The 18498-nt window shown below is 34.3% G+C and overlaps 1 protein-coding gene across 1 annotated transcript in view; it reads left to right on the top strand.

The window, feature by feature from the left end:
• The window catches only part of LOC111417883 (argus), a 397290-nt gene extending 378811 nt beyond the window's left edge, over positions 1–18479 (top strand). Inside the window, exons 13-14 of the mRNA XM_071194566.1 lie at positions 3824–4036; positions 10372–18479. Of these exons, the coding sequence (XP_071050667.1) occupies positions 3824–4036; positions 10372–10463 (305 nt within the window). The 3' untranslated portion in view covers positions 10464–18479. The remainder of the gene's footprint in view (positions 1–3823; positions 4037–10371) is intronic.
• The last annotated feature ends 19 nt before the right edge of the window (positions 18480–18498 follow it).

Raw genomic sequence — 18498 nt, 5'->3', positions numbered from 1 at the left:
ATCATGAAAAGTACTAGAACTTTTTTGCCAAACTGGACCTCTTACGCTCTTACTAAACTTAGCTCCTTTGTGTGATATAGCTGATAGCCCAGATACCCCAGATAAGTTTTTCATCATCAACTGTTGTTAGGGTTGAAGAACTGTACGAAATTCTCTACCACAGTCAGATTTAAAGTTAAGTTAAAACATTTTTCTAATAAATAACGTGTTGTTGAAACTAAATTAAAAAGATATTTTCCGTATTTTCAGTAAGAAAAATAGGCAAATGTTTTATTATTCTTACATAATGAAATGTTGTGTTCTTTCAATAATGCTGAAATTTTGAGAACAACGTTTCAGACAAATCTCAAAAAATGCTTCTCTAGATTTATAACAGGGAGTATACAACGTTATCTCCTGTTCTGAGAGCCGAACCTTCTTAACTCTGAGTTCGTCTTGCCTCAGCCTCAATTACCGGACGACACGATCATTGAGCACTACCGTTCTAATCCCTTGATTTCACCCGATCAGAGGATGCGTTTCGAGCACGTTTCCTATGTTGAGGTGCTTCGCGCCTTCTCATCTATCAGGAGCACTGCTACGAGTGCTGATGAACTGAACTCAAAATGTCTGGGTGTGCTTTTTCCGGCAGCCGTTGAATATGTTACTCATGTCTTTAATGCGTGCATAGATACTTGTACTTTTCCTGAAGCATGGAAGGAGTAACTTGCGATACCCATACCGAAAAGAAACCCAGCGCAGGATGTAAAGGATTTGAGACCGATCAGCATTCTACCTACTTTAGCGAAGATATTTGAGAAATTGTTGGAGATTCAGCTCTGTCGCCATATTAACACTTTTAACTTGTTGCCTCGCTATCAGTCAGGTTTTAGACCGGGATATGGATGTGCCACTGCCCTGACTTGCGTGATTGATGATATTGTTTCGGCTACGGACAAGGGAAAACTTACGGCTCTTGTACTTCTGGATTTCACGCGGGCCTTCGATATGGTTTCCCATAGAATACTCTTGGCTATACTTATGGCAATGGGTTTGGACGAGGGAGCGGTGGCGCTGATTTGCTCATATTTGGCTAACCGCAGACAGCGAGTTGTTGTTGATCGTGTCCATTCAGATTCTTTGGATGTCACGTGTGGAGTTCCCCAGGGTGCTATACTATCACCAATTCTGTTCGCTTTATATACCTATGTCCTACCAAGCCATCTTCTGGGATGCAACTACCACCTGTACGCCGACGACACTCAGATATACAGATCCTTCTATCCACAAGACGCCGCGGGTGCTGAGAGTATCAATTCTACCTTGGAGGCTCTGCTTAAATACACAATACGACACTGTCTTGTGGTGAACCCAACGAAATCACAAGCTATTCTGTTCGGACCGACACCTGGTTGTGAGTGCAGGGATCAACTCGGGTTGACCGTCGGGTCTGTGCCTATCCCGTTTTTCGATTGTGTTAAGGATCTCGGTCTCTTTCTGGACAGGAATCTGCGTTTTGTTAAGAATACCTCTTAGTTAACAAGTAAGTCATACAGCGCTCTTAAGTCCATATTTCATCAGCGGCATGTTTTCTCCAAGTCCTGTAAGGTCATGCTGTGTGAATCTTTAGTGCTTAGCAACTTGAACTACTTGGACACGGTTTATGGTGAGTTTTTGTATAGAAGGGATAAAGACAGATTACAAAAAGTGCAGAATTCTTGTCTTAGAATGATTTACGGGATTCGACGTCCTCACTATATTAGCCACAAGCTGTCTGACTGTGGTTGGTTAAACTTGGAAAACTGCCGGCGGTTGCATTCGGTTAGTTTTCTTTATAAAATTTTGATGTCAGGTTCCCCTCCGTATCTGCATTGTAGATTTGTACCCACAAGAGATACGCATAGTGTTAACACTAGATATGCTAACTTATTAACTATCCTCTCGCATAGAACGGAACTGTTCAAACGTACATTTAGTTACCTAGCCGCGATTACCCTGAATGAGATTATTACACGATTTGGATCGTACCTCTCGCTGAGTCGCTACAAAATTGTATTATATCAGACCGATGATTAATTTAGTTTTGTCTGTGTTTTATTTTTTTTTCTTTTTTATTATTTTTTTTTGTTTAAGTATTATTAGTTAGTTAGCTAACTTTAGATGTGTTTGTGATGACTATTGGAAGATCATGGATCGTCTTCGACGAATTCTGTAAAATAGCTCATTTTGCTTCCCTCAAATTTATATTGTTACAGCTGTATTTGCTATTAACAATTCGATATTGTAGTTTTTTTTTATAGTTTTTGTACTTTTAGTGAGCAATAAATTTATTATTATTATTATTATAATCAAAGTGTTACTGTAGTTCTATAGGAATTACATTAATCAGTACCAGAATAAGTATTAGAAAAAGTCTATCAAACCTAGATTAAAATTCAGTTTAAATTTTAACAAATTCTGTTGAATTACAAGTTTTTTCAATTTTTTCCTATAAGCGAAATTGAAATTATAATACAAAGTGAGTGAAAATTCAAATTGTAACTTAGGTAGTTTTAATTTTAAAAAAGTTTTCCACGAACTTTCTTTTGTATACCCAAATTAGTTGGTGCTCGAGTTCACAGAGAAAAATTTAAAAGATAAAACCATAAATTCCGGCTACCCCGAAAATACTCGCTCGCGATTTTTCTTTCCCCCGCGGATTTGCCTTGAAGAATTTATGACTTAGTTTGCATAGTCGTACATATTCATAAGGACGCACGCGGCCATTTCCATATTGGAGGAATTGAAAAATATGCGCGCACTGTACTCAGTTTATTCTTTACATTTGTATGCAAAAACGAACAAGGTTGGATGATTGATAATTGAATACTGGGAAGGAACGTAAGTTCTTTTCGCATAAAATACATTGACTCGTATTAACACAAAGTCGTTTAAAGCACTTAATAAAATAAAAAAGATTGTACTTAATTTTACTTAAAGTGTACAATTTGAAAAATGGGGAATATAAAGAATAAAGGTGCAAGACTAAATAGCTAATTTTTAACGGAACAAACTCAAGTTTTATAAGGAGTTTTTGAAAGAGGGTAAGAAAAGCGGCACGCTGTAGACTCGTTTCGTTCGGAATTTTCGTGTAAACAGGTACTTGAAGTAAATTAAATCGGAAGGAAGCGTTGTTTCTTGAAATGCGCCCTGGCTTTCTCTGCACGAAACGCGCGCCTCGCTGCGAATTTAATTTATTTGCACTACTTCGAAACGCTGACAGGACACTTATGCTGACATCGCGTCGGCATCAAATGAAGAATTTGTAATTACAGCGTTGCCAATTGCGCTTTTATCACGTTTCATACCAAAGGATTCCACTTTTTATTTTCTCCATCTCGAAGTTCGGTTTTGTTCTTGCACCCTTTAATTGTTCTTGATCAGGCGATGACCACCCAAACACATAATTAAGCATTACGACCTCCCATAACCGCTGCAACAGGCTTAAGGTCCATAAACCATCCCCGAACGTTACGATTTAAGGGTTAACGTCAACTACTAACTGGTAGGGTTTTCTGAGCACTACTCCTTTTAACGACTCACTATAAACGGGGTGGGCCACTCGAAAGTTTTTACTACCCAACCATTTTTGTGACCACTGCAAACACCGGGGTGCCGGAAATGTGATAGACAGATAACGACTGATTAAGTTCGCTTGAAAGACCTCGTAATTTAAGTTTCTTAAATTACATCGGGATGGGGAAAGGATTCATCCAAAAGAAAGGGCTGATAATAAACTTACCGATAAAGATATAAAAAAAAATATTTGAGCAAAACATTTAATTAAAGATGTATCATTTTACAGCATACTCATGTCACGGACAATGGGAAGATAATGGTACCAACTACTTGATAACGACGCCCCTTGGCAGAACATCGCACGGGACCAAGAGACACTGCTTCATATATAAGGAGCATGGACCAAATACGGTCCTTTTCTCGACTTCGACCGGAAACTGTGAACGAACTCTCAATCCGGGAGTGTCCGGTGAACTTGTTTTCAATGTCACCAATAACGGTAAGTCCACCCCCGTAGTCGTAGCATTAGGTGGTCGGTCAACGCGATTCGGACAATGGTCAAGCTTTGCAAGTCCTCGAGGCGCGATAATTGGACGAACTGCGAAGTAGTCGCCGTCCTCGAGAACTGCGAATTATATTTAATTCGGGGTCCAAATCCCACCCGTTCTACTCCCTGAGCTTACGCTCGAATGGCCACGTTTAGCCGTCTCGGTTCGCGACTTCAAGTTTCCAAATGCTGAGTTCGTCGGCTTCACAAACGTGAAAGGTGAATGGGCGTCGTCGCGACGCTGAACCGGAGTTCAAAGTGTTACTATACGAGTGTGCAATTGTAAAGAAAGCATTACCGTGCAGACGTCAAGGGTTTTAAATGGATAAAACGGTTGCCTCGAATACGTAAAGTTGTTTTGTTAGGAATGAGATTAATCTCTATAGGTATTCCTTTCGTGTACAAGATAAAAAGTAAAAGTCAATTTGAGTGCCATTTCTAAAGAAGCTTTATTTGAAATGTAGTTCTATTTGTAGCAGAAAGGCTGTTATGCAAATATCAAAAAGTTCACCTATGCGAAGTTAAGAACTGTTACGAATAAAGTTTGCTACAACTTTTATACTAAATTTTTTTTCTATAACAATTTGAATCCCGTGTCATACCAACAAGATGTAAAACCACGATTTCATCTAATTTTCACATTTTCGAAAATTTCCAGATATTTATGCATCTCAGAGCAAAAGTGTAAAAGAGTAATATTGTTAAGAATGAAATTTGCTACAACTCTATACTAAAACTTTTTTTTCTAAAACGTTCCGAATCCCATGCTCTACTACCAAGAATACAAAGTAAACTCACGATTTAATCTAATTTTCACCTTTTCGTACTTTGCTCAATATTTATGCATCTGAGAGCAACAATGTAAAAGAGCAATGCTATTAACAATAAAATTTGCTACAACTTTTATACTGAAACTTTTTTTCTAACATGCTTCCAATTCCGTGCTCGATGAACTACAAGATGTAAAACCATGATTTCATCGAATTTTCACTTTTTCGCACTTTGCTCAATATTTATGCATCTGAGAGCAACAATGCAAAAGAACAATACTGTTAAGAATAAAATTTGCTACAACTTTTATACTGAATCTTTTCTTCTAACATATTTCGAATCCCATGTTCGATGAACAAGATGTAAAACCATGATTTCATCGAATTTTCACTTTTTCGCACTTTGCTCAATATTTATACATCTGAGAGCAACAATGTAAAAGAGCAATACTATTAAGAACAAAATTTGCTACAACTTTTGTACTGAAACTTTTTTTCTAACATGTTCCGAATCCCGTGCTCTAGGAACAACAGGATGTAAAACCATGATTTCATCGAATTTTCACCTTTTCGCACTTTACTCGATATTTATGGATCTCAGAGCAAAAGTGCAAAAGAGCAATATTGTTAAGAATAAAATTTGCTACAACTTCTATACCAAATCATTTTTTTTAAACGTTCTGAATCCCGTGCTCAACCAACAATACAAAGTAAACTCACGATTTAATCTAATTTTCACCTTTTTGCACATTGCTCGATATTTATGCATCTAAGAGCAACGTGTAGAAGAGCAATACTGTTGAAAATAAAATTTGCTACAACTTTTACACTAATACTTTTTTCTGACATGTTTCGAATGCCGTGCTCGATCAACTACAAGTTGTAAAACCACGACTTCCTCTAATTTTCATCTTTTCGAATTTTTCTTGATATTTATGCATCCGACAGCAAATACATATATGAAAGAGCAATCTTGTTTTTCCTTATTTTTAAGACCGGTCGTTCTTTAACTGTTGTACTTTCGCGTTTATACTTTTAGATCAACTGACATTCTTTGAACATTTTGTTAGTATTGTTTTTCGTCCTTTTCAAGTAAGTTAAAAAAGCTCTGTTCATTAAGTTAAGTTTTATGTTTTTCAAATTTACTTATAGTGGTTCGACCCTTTTGTTTTTTCTAAAGGGTTTTTACATGTTCTTTGAGTGACCTTTTCTAATTTACTTCAATGGAATGATTTATATATATGTATACGATTTCCCGATTACTCATATTATGTGTACCACATTGACGGTAACTATTCCGTTTTTTGTATCAATTTTTTTACCAACTATTTAATTTTAGTTGTACCTGAAGTAGGCTACTTGTTAGCCGAAACATGTTGTACTGAAAAAGATAAATAAAGAAATTGCATCGTTTAGTTTAGAAACGTTTTCTTACTCTTTCATTTAAAGAGCAATATGTTAGGAATAAGGTTTTCTACAACTTTTATGCAAAAAAAAATTTTTAACGTTCCGATTCTCGTACTCTACCAACAACAAGGTATAAAACCATGGATTCATCTAATTTTCACCTATTAGAATTTGTTTCAATATTTATGCATCTGAGAGCAAATGTGTGAAAGACTAATGTTGTTAACTAAGATTGACTCGCCCTTCTAATTCCGTGTATTCGCTGCTTCATCAGCTTCATTAGTGTTTGGCGCACTTCTTTGCGTTTTAGCGGTAAATGTACATAAGTAAATGTAAGTAATAAAAATATAAATAAGTTCCAAAAATTAGTCGGAAATGTACTGAAAGTAAAATTGAAAAATACTTACTACAGAGTGAAAGTGTAAATCTGACAACGATTCCGTTTCGGATGATGATGTAGATGATGTGGTATTTATGATGGCGTTATATAGTGATGACAACGATGAACTGCAGACTTAGAGCTGTCAGACGTTTCAAGTATGGATGAAGAAGAACGTCTACCACTAGTTAAGAAGAAGAAGAAGACTAGTAACGGTAATCCTGTTGTTTCTCATCCACACGTAAATTGTTGTGATAAAATTAGTGTCACAATCAGTTAAAATGGGCATCGTTAAAGAAACAAGTTAACGGTTGCTAGAAATAGATCATCGATCGGAAGAAATATTATTCATATAACACCAGGATGCACTGATATTGCAGAAAAAAAATAATGCCGATAAAAGTTTTCAGACTTTTTTTAACTGACGAAATCAAAAATAAAATTGTGTGTAACAGAAACTTGAAAATTCAAGAAAAGTGTGCTAACTATAAGGCACAAACTAAAACTGTTAGTGTGATGAGTGATACCGAATTTGATGCTCTATTAGGGTTATTAATTTTTTCAGCTGTCCAAAAAGACAATCATTTACCATCAAACGAGCTGTTTAACCCAGAAATCAGTGGTAATAGATACTACGTCACCATGAGCTGCGACTAAATATATGTTATACAGGGTGTCCAATTAGTGCGATATCGGACGATATCTCCTTACAGGGTGTCGCTAGAAGAAAATGTTTATATATAAAGTTGTTTGGTGCTCGAAGGTGCATAACCTAAAAATGTTTTTGTTTATACAGAGTGTTGCAAAAACAAAGTACAACTTCGTAAATTTAAATGGAACACCCCATATTTTATTACATTTTTGAATTACCTTTAAAATTCGACATACTTTTTGTTTTCTTGTTTTCTTCTTGTTTTCTTCTAGCGACACCCTGTAAGGAGATAGCGTCCAATATCGCACTAATTGGACACCCGGTGTATACGTTGAACTCAAATGGTTTGCCTCAAGCTGAGTTTTTTGTGAAAAAGCTGTCAACAACTTGTCATGGATCCAATCGCAATATCGATTGACAACTGGTTCAACACTGTACCATTGGCAACCTCACTCTTAGAGGATCCCTACAAACTCTCCATTGTAGGTACACTGAAAAAGAACAAACGAGAAAAGGGGTTAGAGACCGGCTTCAAGAAGGAAATTTGCCATGCAAATACACCACAACCTTATCTAGCCAACAAACTCCGGAAATTTATTGCGGATATCTTGAAAGTTTCGGTGCCAGATATGATCTTCTTCAAAACCTACCACGAACAATTTGTGGGATTTGCCCGTCCGTCAAGAGGTGGATGACAACTATCTACTGCTGCCGCTGCAACAAGCCGATCTGCGCTGAACATCGCAGAAAATGCTGTGTCGATTACGTTGAGGACTTGTAATTTTCAAATTTGACGTAAACATGTTTTTAATGATATATTCATTAATGCCAAAATTAGTATCTAAAAGTATTTTTTATTAAATTTTGTTTCCAGTCGTAAATTTTACGATGGTTTTAACGTCACTTTTGAACAGTTTAGCTTTCTAGGGTTAAGAATAAAGTTTGCTACAATTTTTATACTAAAACATTTTTTCTAAAATGTTTTGCACCCCTTCTTAGATTAACTAAATTATGTGTATAAACAAGAAGCCGAACACGGTATTATTCTGAGGGCGGACTATGGCGAATAAAATGACGTGTAGATCTTGATAATCATGTGAATTGTTTACGAGTGATGACTGTGCCGGCGCTAGCAAATGAGCGCCAGGGTGCGGGAACCGGAGTGGCGCCCCCCCCCCAAGCATTTTGGGCGGAATGCGGGGGGGCGCAAAGTCTGAAATTGCAATAATTATAAACTAGACTTCAGCAAAAAACAGGAATTACATTGTTCAAAGTCCACATGAAGTTTGAAGTTACTGTTCAGATAAAGCAAAAAATTGATTATAAACCAAACATGATTTTTCATGGCAATACTTATGTGTTCAATAAAAGAATGCGAAGAATATGAACAAGAAACCAATGGGCTTGTCTTGTTATTGTACAGGACAGGAAAACACCAATACGGAAACTTTGCCAATGCAGGATAAGCACAAAAGCAAAGTAACAGGTGCAGAAATGAGGTACCGGGTGGTACAAGTTCCGTATAGATAATAAGAGGCTCCCAAAAAGATGATGGTTTATCCCCCCAGAAAGAAGTAGCTGTCAGTATCAAGAACACAACATACATAACGTTGGCAGAAGACTAGATACTGCTTCTAAAAAACTAAATACTGCTTTCTGAAGAATAGATACTGCTCTGGAAGATTAAATACTGCTTTCTGAAGACTAGATACTGCCGACAGGTCTAAACACAGCCTCTGGAACACTAAATACTGGTTTCTAAAGACTAAAATTGCTTTGTGGAGACTAAATACTGCTTTCTGAAGACTAGATACTGCTGACAGGTCTAAGTACTGCAAAAGAAAGATAAGATATTGTTGGAGAAAACATACATAACGTTGTCAGAAGACTAAATACTGCTTCTAGAAGATTAAATACTGCTTTCTGAAGACTAGATACTTCCGACAGGTCTAAATACAGCGTCTGGAACACTAAATACTGCTTTCTAAAGACTAAAATTGCTTTGTGGGGACTAAATACTACTTTCTGAAAACTAGATACTACTAACAGGTCTAAATACTGCAAAAGAAAGATAAAATATTTTGAAGAAAACATACATAACTTTGGCAGAAGACTAGATACTGCTTCTAGAAGACTAAATACTGCTTTCTGAAGACTAGATACTGCCGACAGGTCTTAATACAGCGTCTGGAACACTAAATACTGCTTTCTAAAGACTAAAATTGCTTTGTGGAGACTAAATACTGCTTTCTGAAGACTAGCTACTGCTGACAGGTCTAAATACTGCAAAAGAAAGATAAGATATTGTTGGAGAAAACATTAAAAAGGCGCGGGCGCCACCTTTTAGGCGGCGCCCGGGTGCAGTGCACCCCTTGCACCCCCCGGTAGCGCCGCCTCTGAGTGATAACTACCTAAAAAAATCACACACTCAATACTTAGGGCATATTTTAACGTTTTAGGGGAATCCGAACCAGATTTTAAATCAGGCATTCCATTTTTCTAGTGGCCAAGGATTAAGCTTTCGAATGAGATATTATTCGCCAATATCGGTAGAGATGTTCACTTATTATAATAAAAATACCATACATGTAAAATCCTGTCTAATCAGGGTCTAACTTCGTATAGGGAAAAAGTTCTTATATTATATTGTATTACATAATATTAGAATTATTTGCACTAACGATCTTTATTATTATTACCGACTACATAAACAGTAGCTTTATAGGCAAAACTATAATTTCGAGTCCCACATGACAATTTTTTTCGTAATACGCCAGCAATTATTCTTTATTTGACGAACCGAATGACGCGTTGCATGATGCATTATTGTCCCGACCTCGTGTATATTTGCGGTAGCCACAACCAACGGCAACAATTTATTATTATTCGCGCTGTCTGCTGAATATTTACAGCCCTTTTAAAACGGCCACGGGTAATTTATTTCAGCTGCCGCGCATTATAACAGTGGTTATTCAAATATTTTTCAACAAAAAAATGTTTTAACTTTAAACCAAACAAATCATTAACTTTATTACACAAATTTAATTATAATTTTATTCATGATTCTTTTTTGTTTTAGGAAAATGTATGGAAACAAGTGGAACTTCAAGTCCCAACGTAATATTAAATCTCCTTCTAATCTGCACTCTCATAGGAACTAGTCACAGATGATGGACATTACTTGTGACCTAAATCCCATTTTATCACTAGAAAGTTATGAGACTGTACATGCTGCCCCAAACCCGAGAAAGCGACTAAAGTTCGGTTGTGTACAAAGCAGAAAAGTAATTAATCCCATTAAAATGAAATGATTAATATATTAATAATAAATTTTAAGACAACAAAAACTAACGTAACACTCAGAGTAGTTTATAGAACTTTTTTTACTAATTTTCTTTACTAATTTAATTTAATTTTTTGTTGTAAATTCATTCCGTTTTAATGTTGTATCGAAACAACACAATCTGAGTATTTGCTCTATTATCATGATGTACTTTAAACTGTGATTATCCCCCGAGAATGGACGAAAATTCGAGAAACAACTCCTTCTCCTCGTGTAGAAACATCTAATTAGTTTAAGACTGTAGAATTGTAGAATGTATTTCGCAATTTGAAGATAATCTCAAAACATTTTGTTTTAGATAAATTTAAAAGTACTCACAAACATTTTATACCCATGATTTTAACATAATTTTTAACAATAATGATCGATAATACTAACTAAATAATTTTACTACAATAATTTTTAAAATAGGTTATGATATTATATGTTATGATTATTTTATATTAATAAGAAATATTCATAGAAAATGATATTTATTTTAACATTTTTTTTAATTTGACAATGTAACCCTTCACTTAATTGTTGTGTTTTTGACGAGAATATTAAAAGTAATGGTTAAAATAATAAAAAGGATATAGATCAGCGATGTCAAACTTTTAGAATGATTATAATTTTGTATTTTATACAATAATTTGAGCCAATCTATATGCCCATAGGCAACATATAAAACTTCATAACAGACTGCTTGAACTTTGTAGCTTACTTCCAATTTTTTTTTATTTATTTCTCTATTCACTACAAAATCATGCGAAAAAATGTTGTAGTCATTCAAGAAGAAAGTGAGAGCATGTCATGCATCGAAAATTAGTGGAAGCTGGGAGAGAGAAGAAAAATGATGAGAATTTAAGATTACCTCTATTTGCGTTATTTCAGTATATACAGTGTGTTAATTAATTATCGTACCAGACTTCATCATTGCAAGTATGCAACCAATCGCGTATTGCAATACCAATACTGTGATATTGGTTGCATACTTGCAATGATGACGTTGGGTACGATAATTAATTAACACACTGTACATGACCTTACAATGTGGTGCATACAGTGGGATGAAATGCCACCAAACTGGAGGTCATCCCCTTCTAATTGAGGAGTAATTAGTGCATTACTTTTCTCCAAAGTACAAATGTATCGCGTGCTTAACCAAGCATATAAAAATATATACATCATATTTCTCATTAAGTATGCGATTCACGATTATTTTACATAGAAAAGGTAGTTGAATTTTACAGGATAGTAAATTGCCCGACATTGGAACTGCAGTTCTTGAATTGTATCTTAAACATGTTTTGCATCGCCTTACTGTTATAGTTAAATTTCATCCTATACGCCAAACTCGATAGCACACCGAACTATCTAGATGGCTGAAGAGTGTTTAGATGAGGTCATTTGCGGGCGAGGTTCTACAGTCCACATTACAGAAGTAGTCTACACATTGCAGTCCTTCGGTTATAATCTACACAATTCGGCGCTACAATCTACACCATTCAACAGAAATAACACGAAGTCAGTTGCTAGTGAGGTGCTGCAATGTGATCAAGACTTCTGGGTTGTTCTAATATTAATTGCTGTGTCACTGCATTAAAGAAATAGCAACAAAAATAGCAAGAACATAATATAAAATGGAGAAATATTGAAGATATTTAGCACATAATTTTTAAAGATGGAAAACTGATGATTAGACTCTGAGTATCTACTGCAAAACTCGATCATTGAATCGTAGATGAGCAATTAAAATTCTCTTCTTGGCGATAAAAAACATACTTGAAAAATATAAATTTCCCATTGTTTAAGAAGCAGAAACCAAGTTCCTCAACAATACTCAAAAGAAATGACGCTGCTCAGATGTATTATGTAGAAATAATCAGTGACTAAAACAAATTTTACCACAACTTTACTGCTAGATATATGTGCGGCCTGTCGTCATGAGACCATTATGTTTCATTACGAGAACGCCACTGTTGTCGTTGTGGTATTGTCTTTATCATTGTAAACAGCAACGCCTCGACATGTTAACACAAAAAACGTCTCGTAATATGTGTTGATAACTATTTTCATTTCATATTTTGTTTAAGAATGCTTTACACACACTACAATTTTTTTCCCATAAGAAAATTTAAAGAGATTATATCTACTACCCATTATAATACCTTCAAATCAATGCCTTAATCTAATTTAATTAATCAATTAAGTGAACAAAATGGATTGAAATTAATTTCGATCTGGTCTTGCAATTCAACCATAATGTACGGTTTTTCTTCCAAAATATCAAGATACATCTAGGTAATTTTACCTAAAGTTGCTTCAGATCAATATATTCCCGTTTCAATAAATTTATTACCATTGTAATAGCTCGCACGAACTCTAATCTCAGCAAAGAAACGTTCTATAAAGGATCAATACGAGATTTTACGGCAAATAAATGTTATCATACTTCTTACATAAATGTGTAAGGAGCACTCTTATTCCTCAAAATGTATCTAGGGATAGATATATTGTGCAAATATTTGACATGATTCTTAAAATATAGTCATTTATTTAGTACTTCAATGTAATTTGGTATTTTTAATTATTTTTAATAATTGTGCTATAACAACTAGGATGTGTCGCTTTGTATCTTTGAAATGAAAGAGTATATTTGAAAATGAATTAGCCCATCACATCAGATAACAAAACCAGGCAGTAACCACTTTTATTTTTTAAGTAAAGTTCAAAACAATAGAACCATAATTTCATTCTTATAATCAGATCGTGATATTACATCTTTGGCAGAGTTCGAAGAAATACTTTAAGACAGTAGAGATACTTTTACTAATCTATACAAAACTATCCTGTCAAATTCACCATCGTTATCTCTTTCAGTGTTAGTGTGCATAGCAATTGCCTCTTCCTCTTTCTTCCTTTTATTTATCCAGGAACATAGTAATGAGCACAAGCAAGATGCTAACCAAGTTGAGATTTATTGTTTCTGCACTTTTATCTGCAGGAATTCCAACTGTCTACATACGAGTGTATTACTCAACAGAGCAGCCATCTAAATAACCAAATTAACAACTTGTTCAGAATCAAACTATTTTTTTAAAAAACGAACCTGATTTCTCAATGTTAAAAATTGCAGCTTAAAAAGTTAACTGTAAGATCCTATAACAATAATTGTCCTTAAAACTTTAATATCACTGCCATCAGCCTCACAAGCCTTATAGTTCCACTTTACAAACGCCTTCCTTATCTCAGCAACTGCTGTGTCAACACTACCTGTATTTTGACAACAGTTAGGATTACACAGTATAATTTATTTACCTAATTGACGATATTATTCTAGAAAGTGAAAATGTTATTGAAGTGTTTTCATATATGTTTTATTATTTTAAAGGAATTCTGCTAACTCTACCCTATATGTATAATATACAATAATTATGCCCGTACATCGTTATTTACGGTTATTTTCAGATGCACATACCTAATTTTATTTCATTCTTTACTTCTTTTTCCGATATGCGGAATATATTATCTACTGATGGAGGAACTGAATCATTCCGTCTACATAACTTGGACTTCGTAATGATAGATTTTCTCCAGGATACTATAAACGCGGTATATTATATTAAATAATGTTCATTGCTTGATCTATCTTAGGGAATATACATATAAGAAGTATTATTTATTTCTTTCTAGAAACATAAACATTTTAGAGTGGTTTGAACCAGCCCCCGGTTTATTATTTCCAAACTTATCTTAATAACCTTTATTTATTTTTATATTTGAACAGTGATTCAGATATTGATTATTCTTATATTTAATGATCGGTATCAGTATTTATCCAATCTCTGAGTTTTTCAATAAGTTACTTATCATGTAAATTCAAAACCCCATATTCAATAGATGTAGTAGTCGTTCAACAAATGGATACAATTCTCGTCTTTCATCACTGGTTTTTTATTATCTAATCACTTTCACCATCATTTTCATTGTGCCCTAGGTTTTTATGACTTTCAATATCACCTTCATTATATTAGTTCAAATGCAGTTGTTATTAAGGAGCTAAAGAGCCTCGACGTTGATGCGCTGGTGTAGCCTATCTTCGTTTGTCCAGGCATATTCTTTAATAACGTTGTCGACAGATCATCTTTTAGGTCCTTGTGCAAAATTTCAATTCGAATGTACCATCGGGCATCAACAATTCCGGTGAGTTATATATTCCGAAACATTGGCACAATATTTCGATTGTTTTAACTGATACAACCCCATAGGTGAATCCCATAAATCCACACTGGTTTAAGGACTTGTTGATAAAGCACAAGCTTATTGTATACTGTCAGGGCTGAATATCTGCCCTGTAGCCAGTATATTTTCTTGTACTTAAGTACGTGCTTGGCGTCAAAGGTCATGCCAAGACATTTACCTCTATTCCACAGTTTTGCATTTTGGGAATAGCTATTTATAACTTTTTGGTTGTATCACTGTTGTTGTTTCCACTGGCTAGAGTTATGGTGTTATCTGCAAATGTGGCCACAACATATTCATCAAATGTAGGCGTGTGCTGTCTATAGGAAGTAAACGACCGGTCCCAATGCACTACCCTGTGGCACACCCACGTTCAGCTAAATAGGGTTCTAAGATTTTTCAACAATGGATAGGAAGAAGGTTTTCAAGCTTTTGGTTTGACTCCTTACGCCATATTTTATCGAAAGTTTCCTGAAATATCGCTGAGAACACCTTTTTTCCTTCTAATCACTTTTTGATGGTGTGAGTAATTCTGTGGAACTAAGTAATCGTACAATGTTGTTTCTGAACTAAAATTGATGATATCCTGGATCAATAGATGTTATTCTCGATGATTGGCCTTATCTATTAAGTAGTAATCTTATAAACAGTTTGAACATTATGGGCTGTAGTAATAATTGACGATAAATTGTTGGATCATGAGGTAACTTCCCGGATTAAGGACACTTTCCATCTTAACCAGGCTGGTCATTTTAACTATTGCTTCTCTTGAAAGCTGTTTCAGGATCCGGCCGGTTATGAGGTCGCAGCCATGAAATTTTTCGGATTAACATTGGTCTTGATTTACTTTATGACGTCAGTAATATTACTCTTCTTTCCTATCCAATGATATCTGACTGTGGGCCAACATCACTCCTTGGATTAGGTTGAAATATTTTTTCCAGGTAGTCTGCCAATTTTGAAGCCTTTTGTTCATTATGTCAAGCCCAGCTATCATCTTTCATCAACGGAGGTGTTTGCATGATAGGTCTGTTTTCTTTGTCGTTCTTATTTTTTCTGATATCAGTTGTAGGATTTCTTTAGCGTATTCATTGCGTTTTTCGATTTCTGTTTCGTATTGGGCAAAGATGCCCAATCATCTTCTTCACCTCAAAATCTAATTGTTCTTCGACCTTCTCTGTGTGTGCCAGAGTAATACTTCCTTTTAACGTAATTTGAATGAAACGTTTCCATTTAGTTTTTTGTTCACCAGACTTAAAATTAATACAGTCGGTGAGCGTCCAGAGTATAGTTCAAGGTTGTTTCGATTGCATACATCTAACAGCTCTAGGATCTTGTCTGGATATGTTAACCAATACGTTTGCCTATTGAGATAATTTTACATCTTTGCATTTAAACAGCCTTTAGCAATGCTGTATCTTTGGTGATGATTAGTCTCGATCCTCAGTGTGTGTGTTTTGCATTGTAATCACAACCTACGATTCGATTACCTATGGCTTGTGAAGAACCTTAGTACATAGAACCTCTATACATATATACCTAACCACAGTGATACTACCATGTTTGGTTTTGATAGTTACAGCTGTGGTTTCAATATCTTTTGCTTAAGTTTGTTAAATTATTTCTTCCCTCATTTGTCGCGTTTTCTGGGTAGTTTGGAGAGTAAAGATTAGCACACATCAATCTTATTTGTATCGAGCATTGTTTGAAGCTTTGTTGCTGCATAATTTAAATATTTATTATAGCATTTTTTGACACACCCTTCAAGTTTTTAAATTTTCTGGATCATATTCTGGAACGAGTTTTCCATTTAATTCCATCAATAGCCTGACATTTTTTACACTAGGGAAAAATATTTAATTTCAACGTAACACATCGTTCAGTGCGGACGCACCTATTTGATACCATTCGTTGTCTAAATGGCGTATTTGAGTTTTAACATATACTAACTTTTAATCAACCTTTTCAAACTGAATACCCAGAGGTGCCACCTTTACGAAATAAGTTTGACACCCCTGATCTTGAAAATCCTTTTAAATAAACAAAGTTGTTTTAAAAGATTTTTTATTTTGTATAAGTCTCATCGGCAGGAAATGTAAATAAAAATTTATAAACAAAAGGGTTATGTAAGTTTCTACATATCATTAGGTTTTTGATAAATTTATAAAAAAATCGATCATTTTTGTTCAAATCCAACAAAAAAATATTAAAGCAAACGTAAAATAGCTGACCTGTGATTCATTTTTAACAAAATAAATGCAAAAGAAATCTTAACATGAACATAAAAACATGTGTAAAAATACTTAAACTTCTGAACTATAACATACGTATTTAAAAGGGTGGCTTATAGCCTAAAAGAGATTTAAGAAAAAAAAATACAAAAAGGAATGGATGAACCCGATAAAATAAGCAAAGAAATGATATTATAACACGATAAGGGTGATATAGTTTGTAATTTGTAAACCAAAAGCAATATTTCTTGTACTACTACTAACTTATAGTTCCGTTTAGTGTGTTTCGAAGAAAAGACGGTATACATTGCGTATCGTTTTACGTTTCAAAAGAATTCGTCGTTTCTGTATGCTCTGAAGCAATAAAAAAAAATATCTGTAGTAGTATTCAATAGCTAAAAATTTGTGTAGATATGAATATTGTAAATAATTTTAAAAGCGTATATTTTTAAAATGTTAATTTAGGAATGTTTATTACAACTTGGACTGGACCCAAACCTTTATTGAGAAATAAAATTAAATGTACTAATAAATAAATGTAATAATTTTAGTTAATTTAAATTGTAAAATAATAAGAACAAAAATGTTTATTGTCCAGTATGCAAGGTGAGGCAAAATAACTTTTGTAGCTTGTGACATTACTTGTCTTAAAACGATTTATTCTTTTAAAAAGCACATAAGTTAAATAAAATAAAATAAAAGAGATTAAATAATATCAAGATTCCTCCTTGCTTATAACTCTGAGACACTAAGTCTTTCATCTTCACGTTACCAATCTGCTTGTTGATCTTTGTAGAAAAAGACGTAAGAATTTTTAAAAACATAGAGAAGAAGGAAAGAAAAAAATATAGATTTTAAGCAAGCGTGATGAAAGAGTACCAGATGAAAAACTATTAGAATGATTTTTTAACGTAATGTACAGAGTGATGAAAATGATAAAGAAAAAATAAGAGAAAATAAAACCGTGAATGATACCATTGTGCGACCTGCAATCAAATAATTTGTAAAATATGTAATTTATCACGACTCACGTAGATGAAACTGTACGCTAATAAAAATTAAAACTTACACAAACAAAAAAAAAATGGTTAAAATAACGTTAATGTACACGCAGAATAATAGTAATTATAATACATAAATATAAGGATAATTTTAAACGGGAACATAGGATTATTTCGTTTGGAATAATTACGAAATAAGGTATAACTCGGTTTCAGTAGCGTAGGAACTGTTTTTAAGAGGCAGAATTTGTAAAATATAGGATGGAAGTTTGGTGCCTTGGATGTTTTGTTTATGATGAAACACAAAATGTTGATTATATGAAACAAAATGCATTTGTTGTAACAAATACCTGTACATTTAACAAATAAAAACATGAAACTTCATTAATTACCGATTATTTATTTAC

Source organism: Onthophagus taurus, chromosome 2, assembly GCF_036711975.1.
Source record: "Onthophagus taurus isolate NC chromosome 2, IU_Otau_3.0, whole genome shotgun sequence".
Taxonomy (NCBI): Eukaryota; Metazoa; Arthropoda; class Insecta; order Coleoptera; family Scarabaeidae; genus Onthophagus; species Onthophagus taurus.
This window is presented reverse-complemented; position numbering and strand designations above follow the sequence as displayed.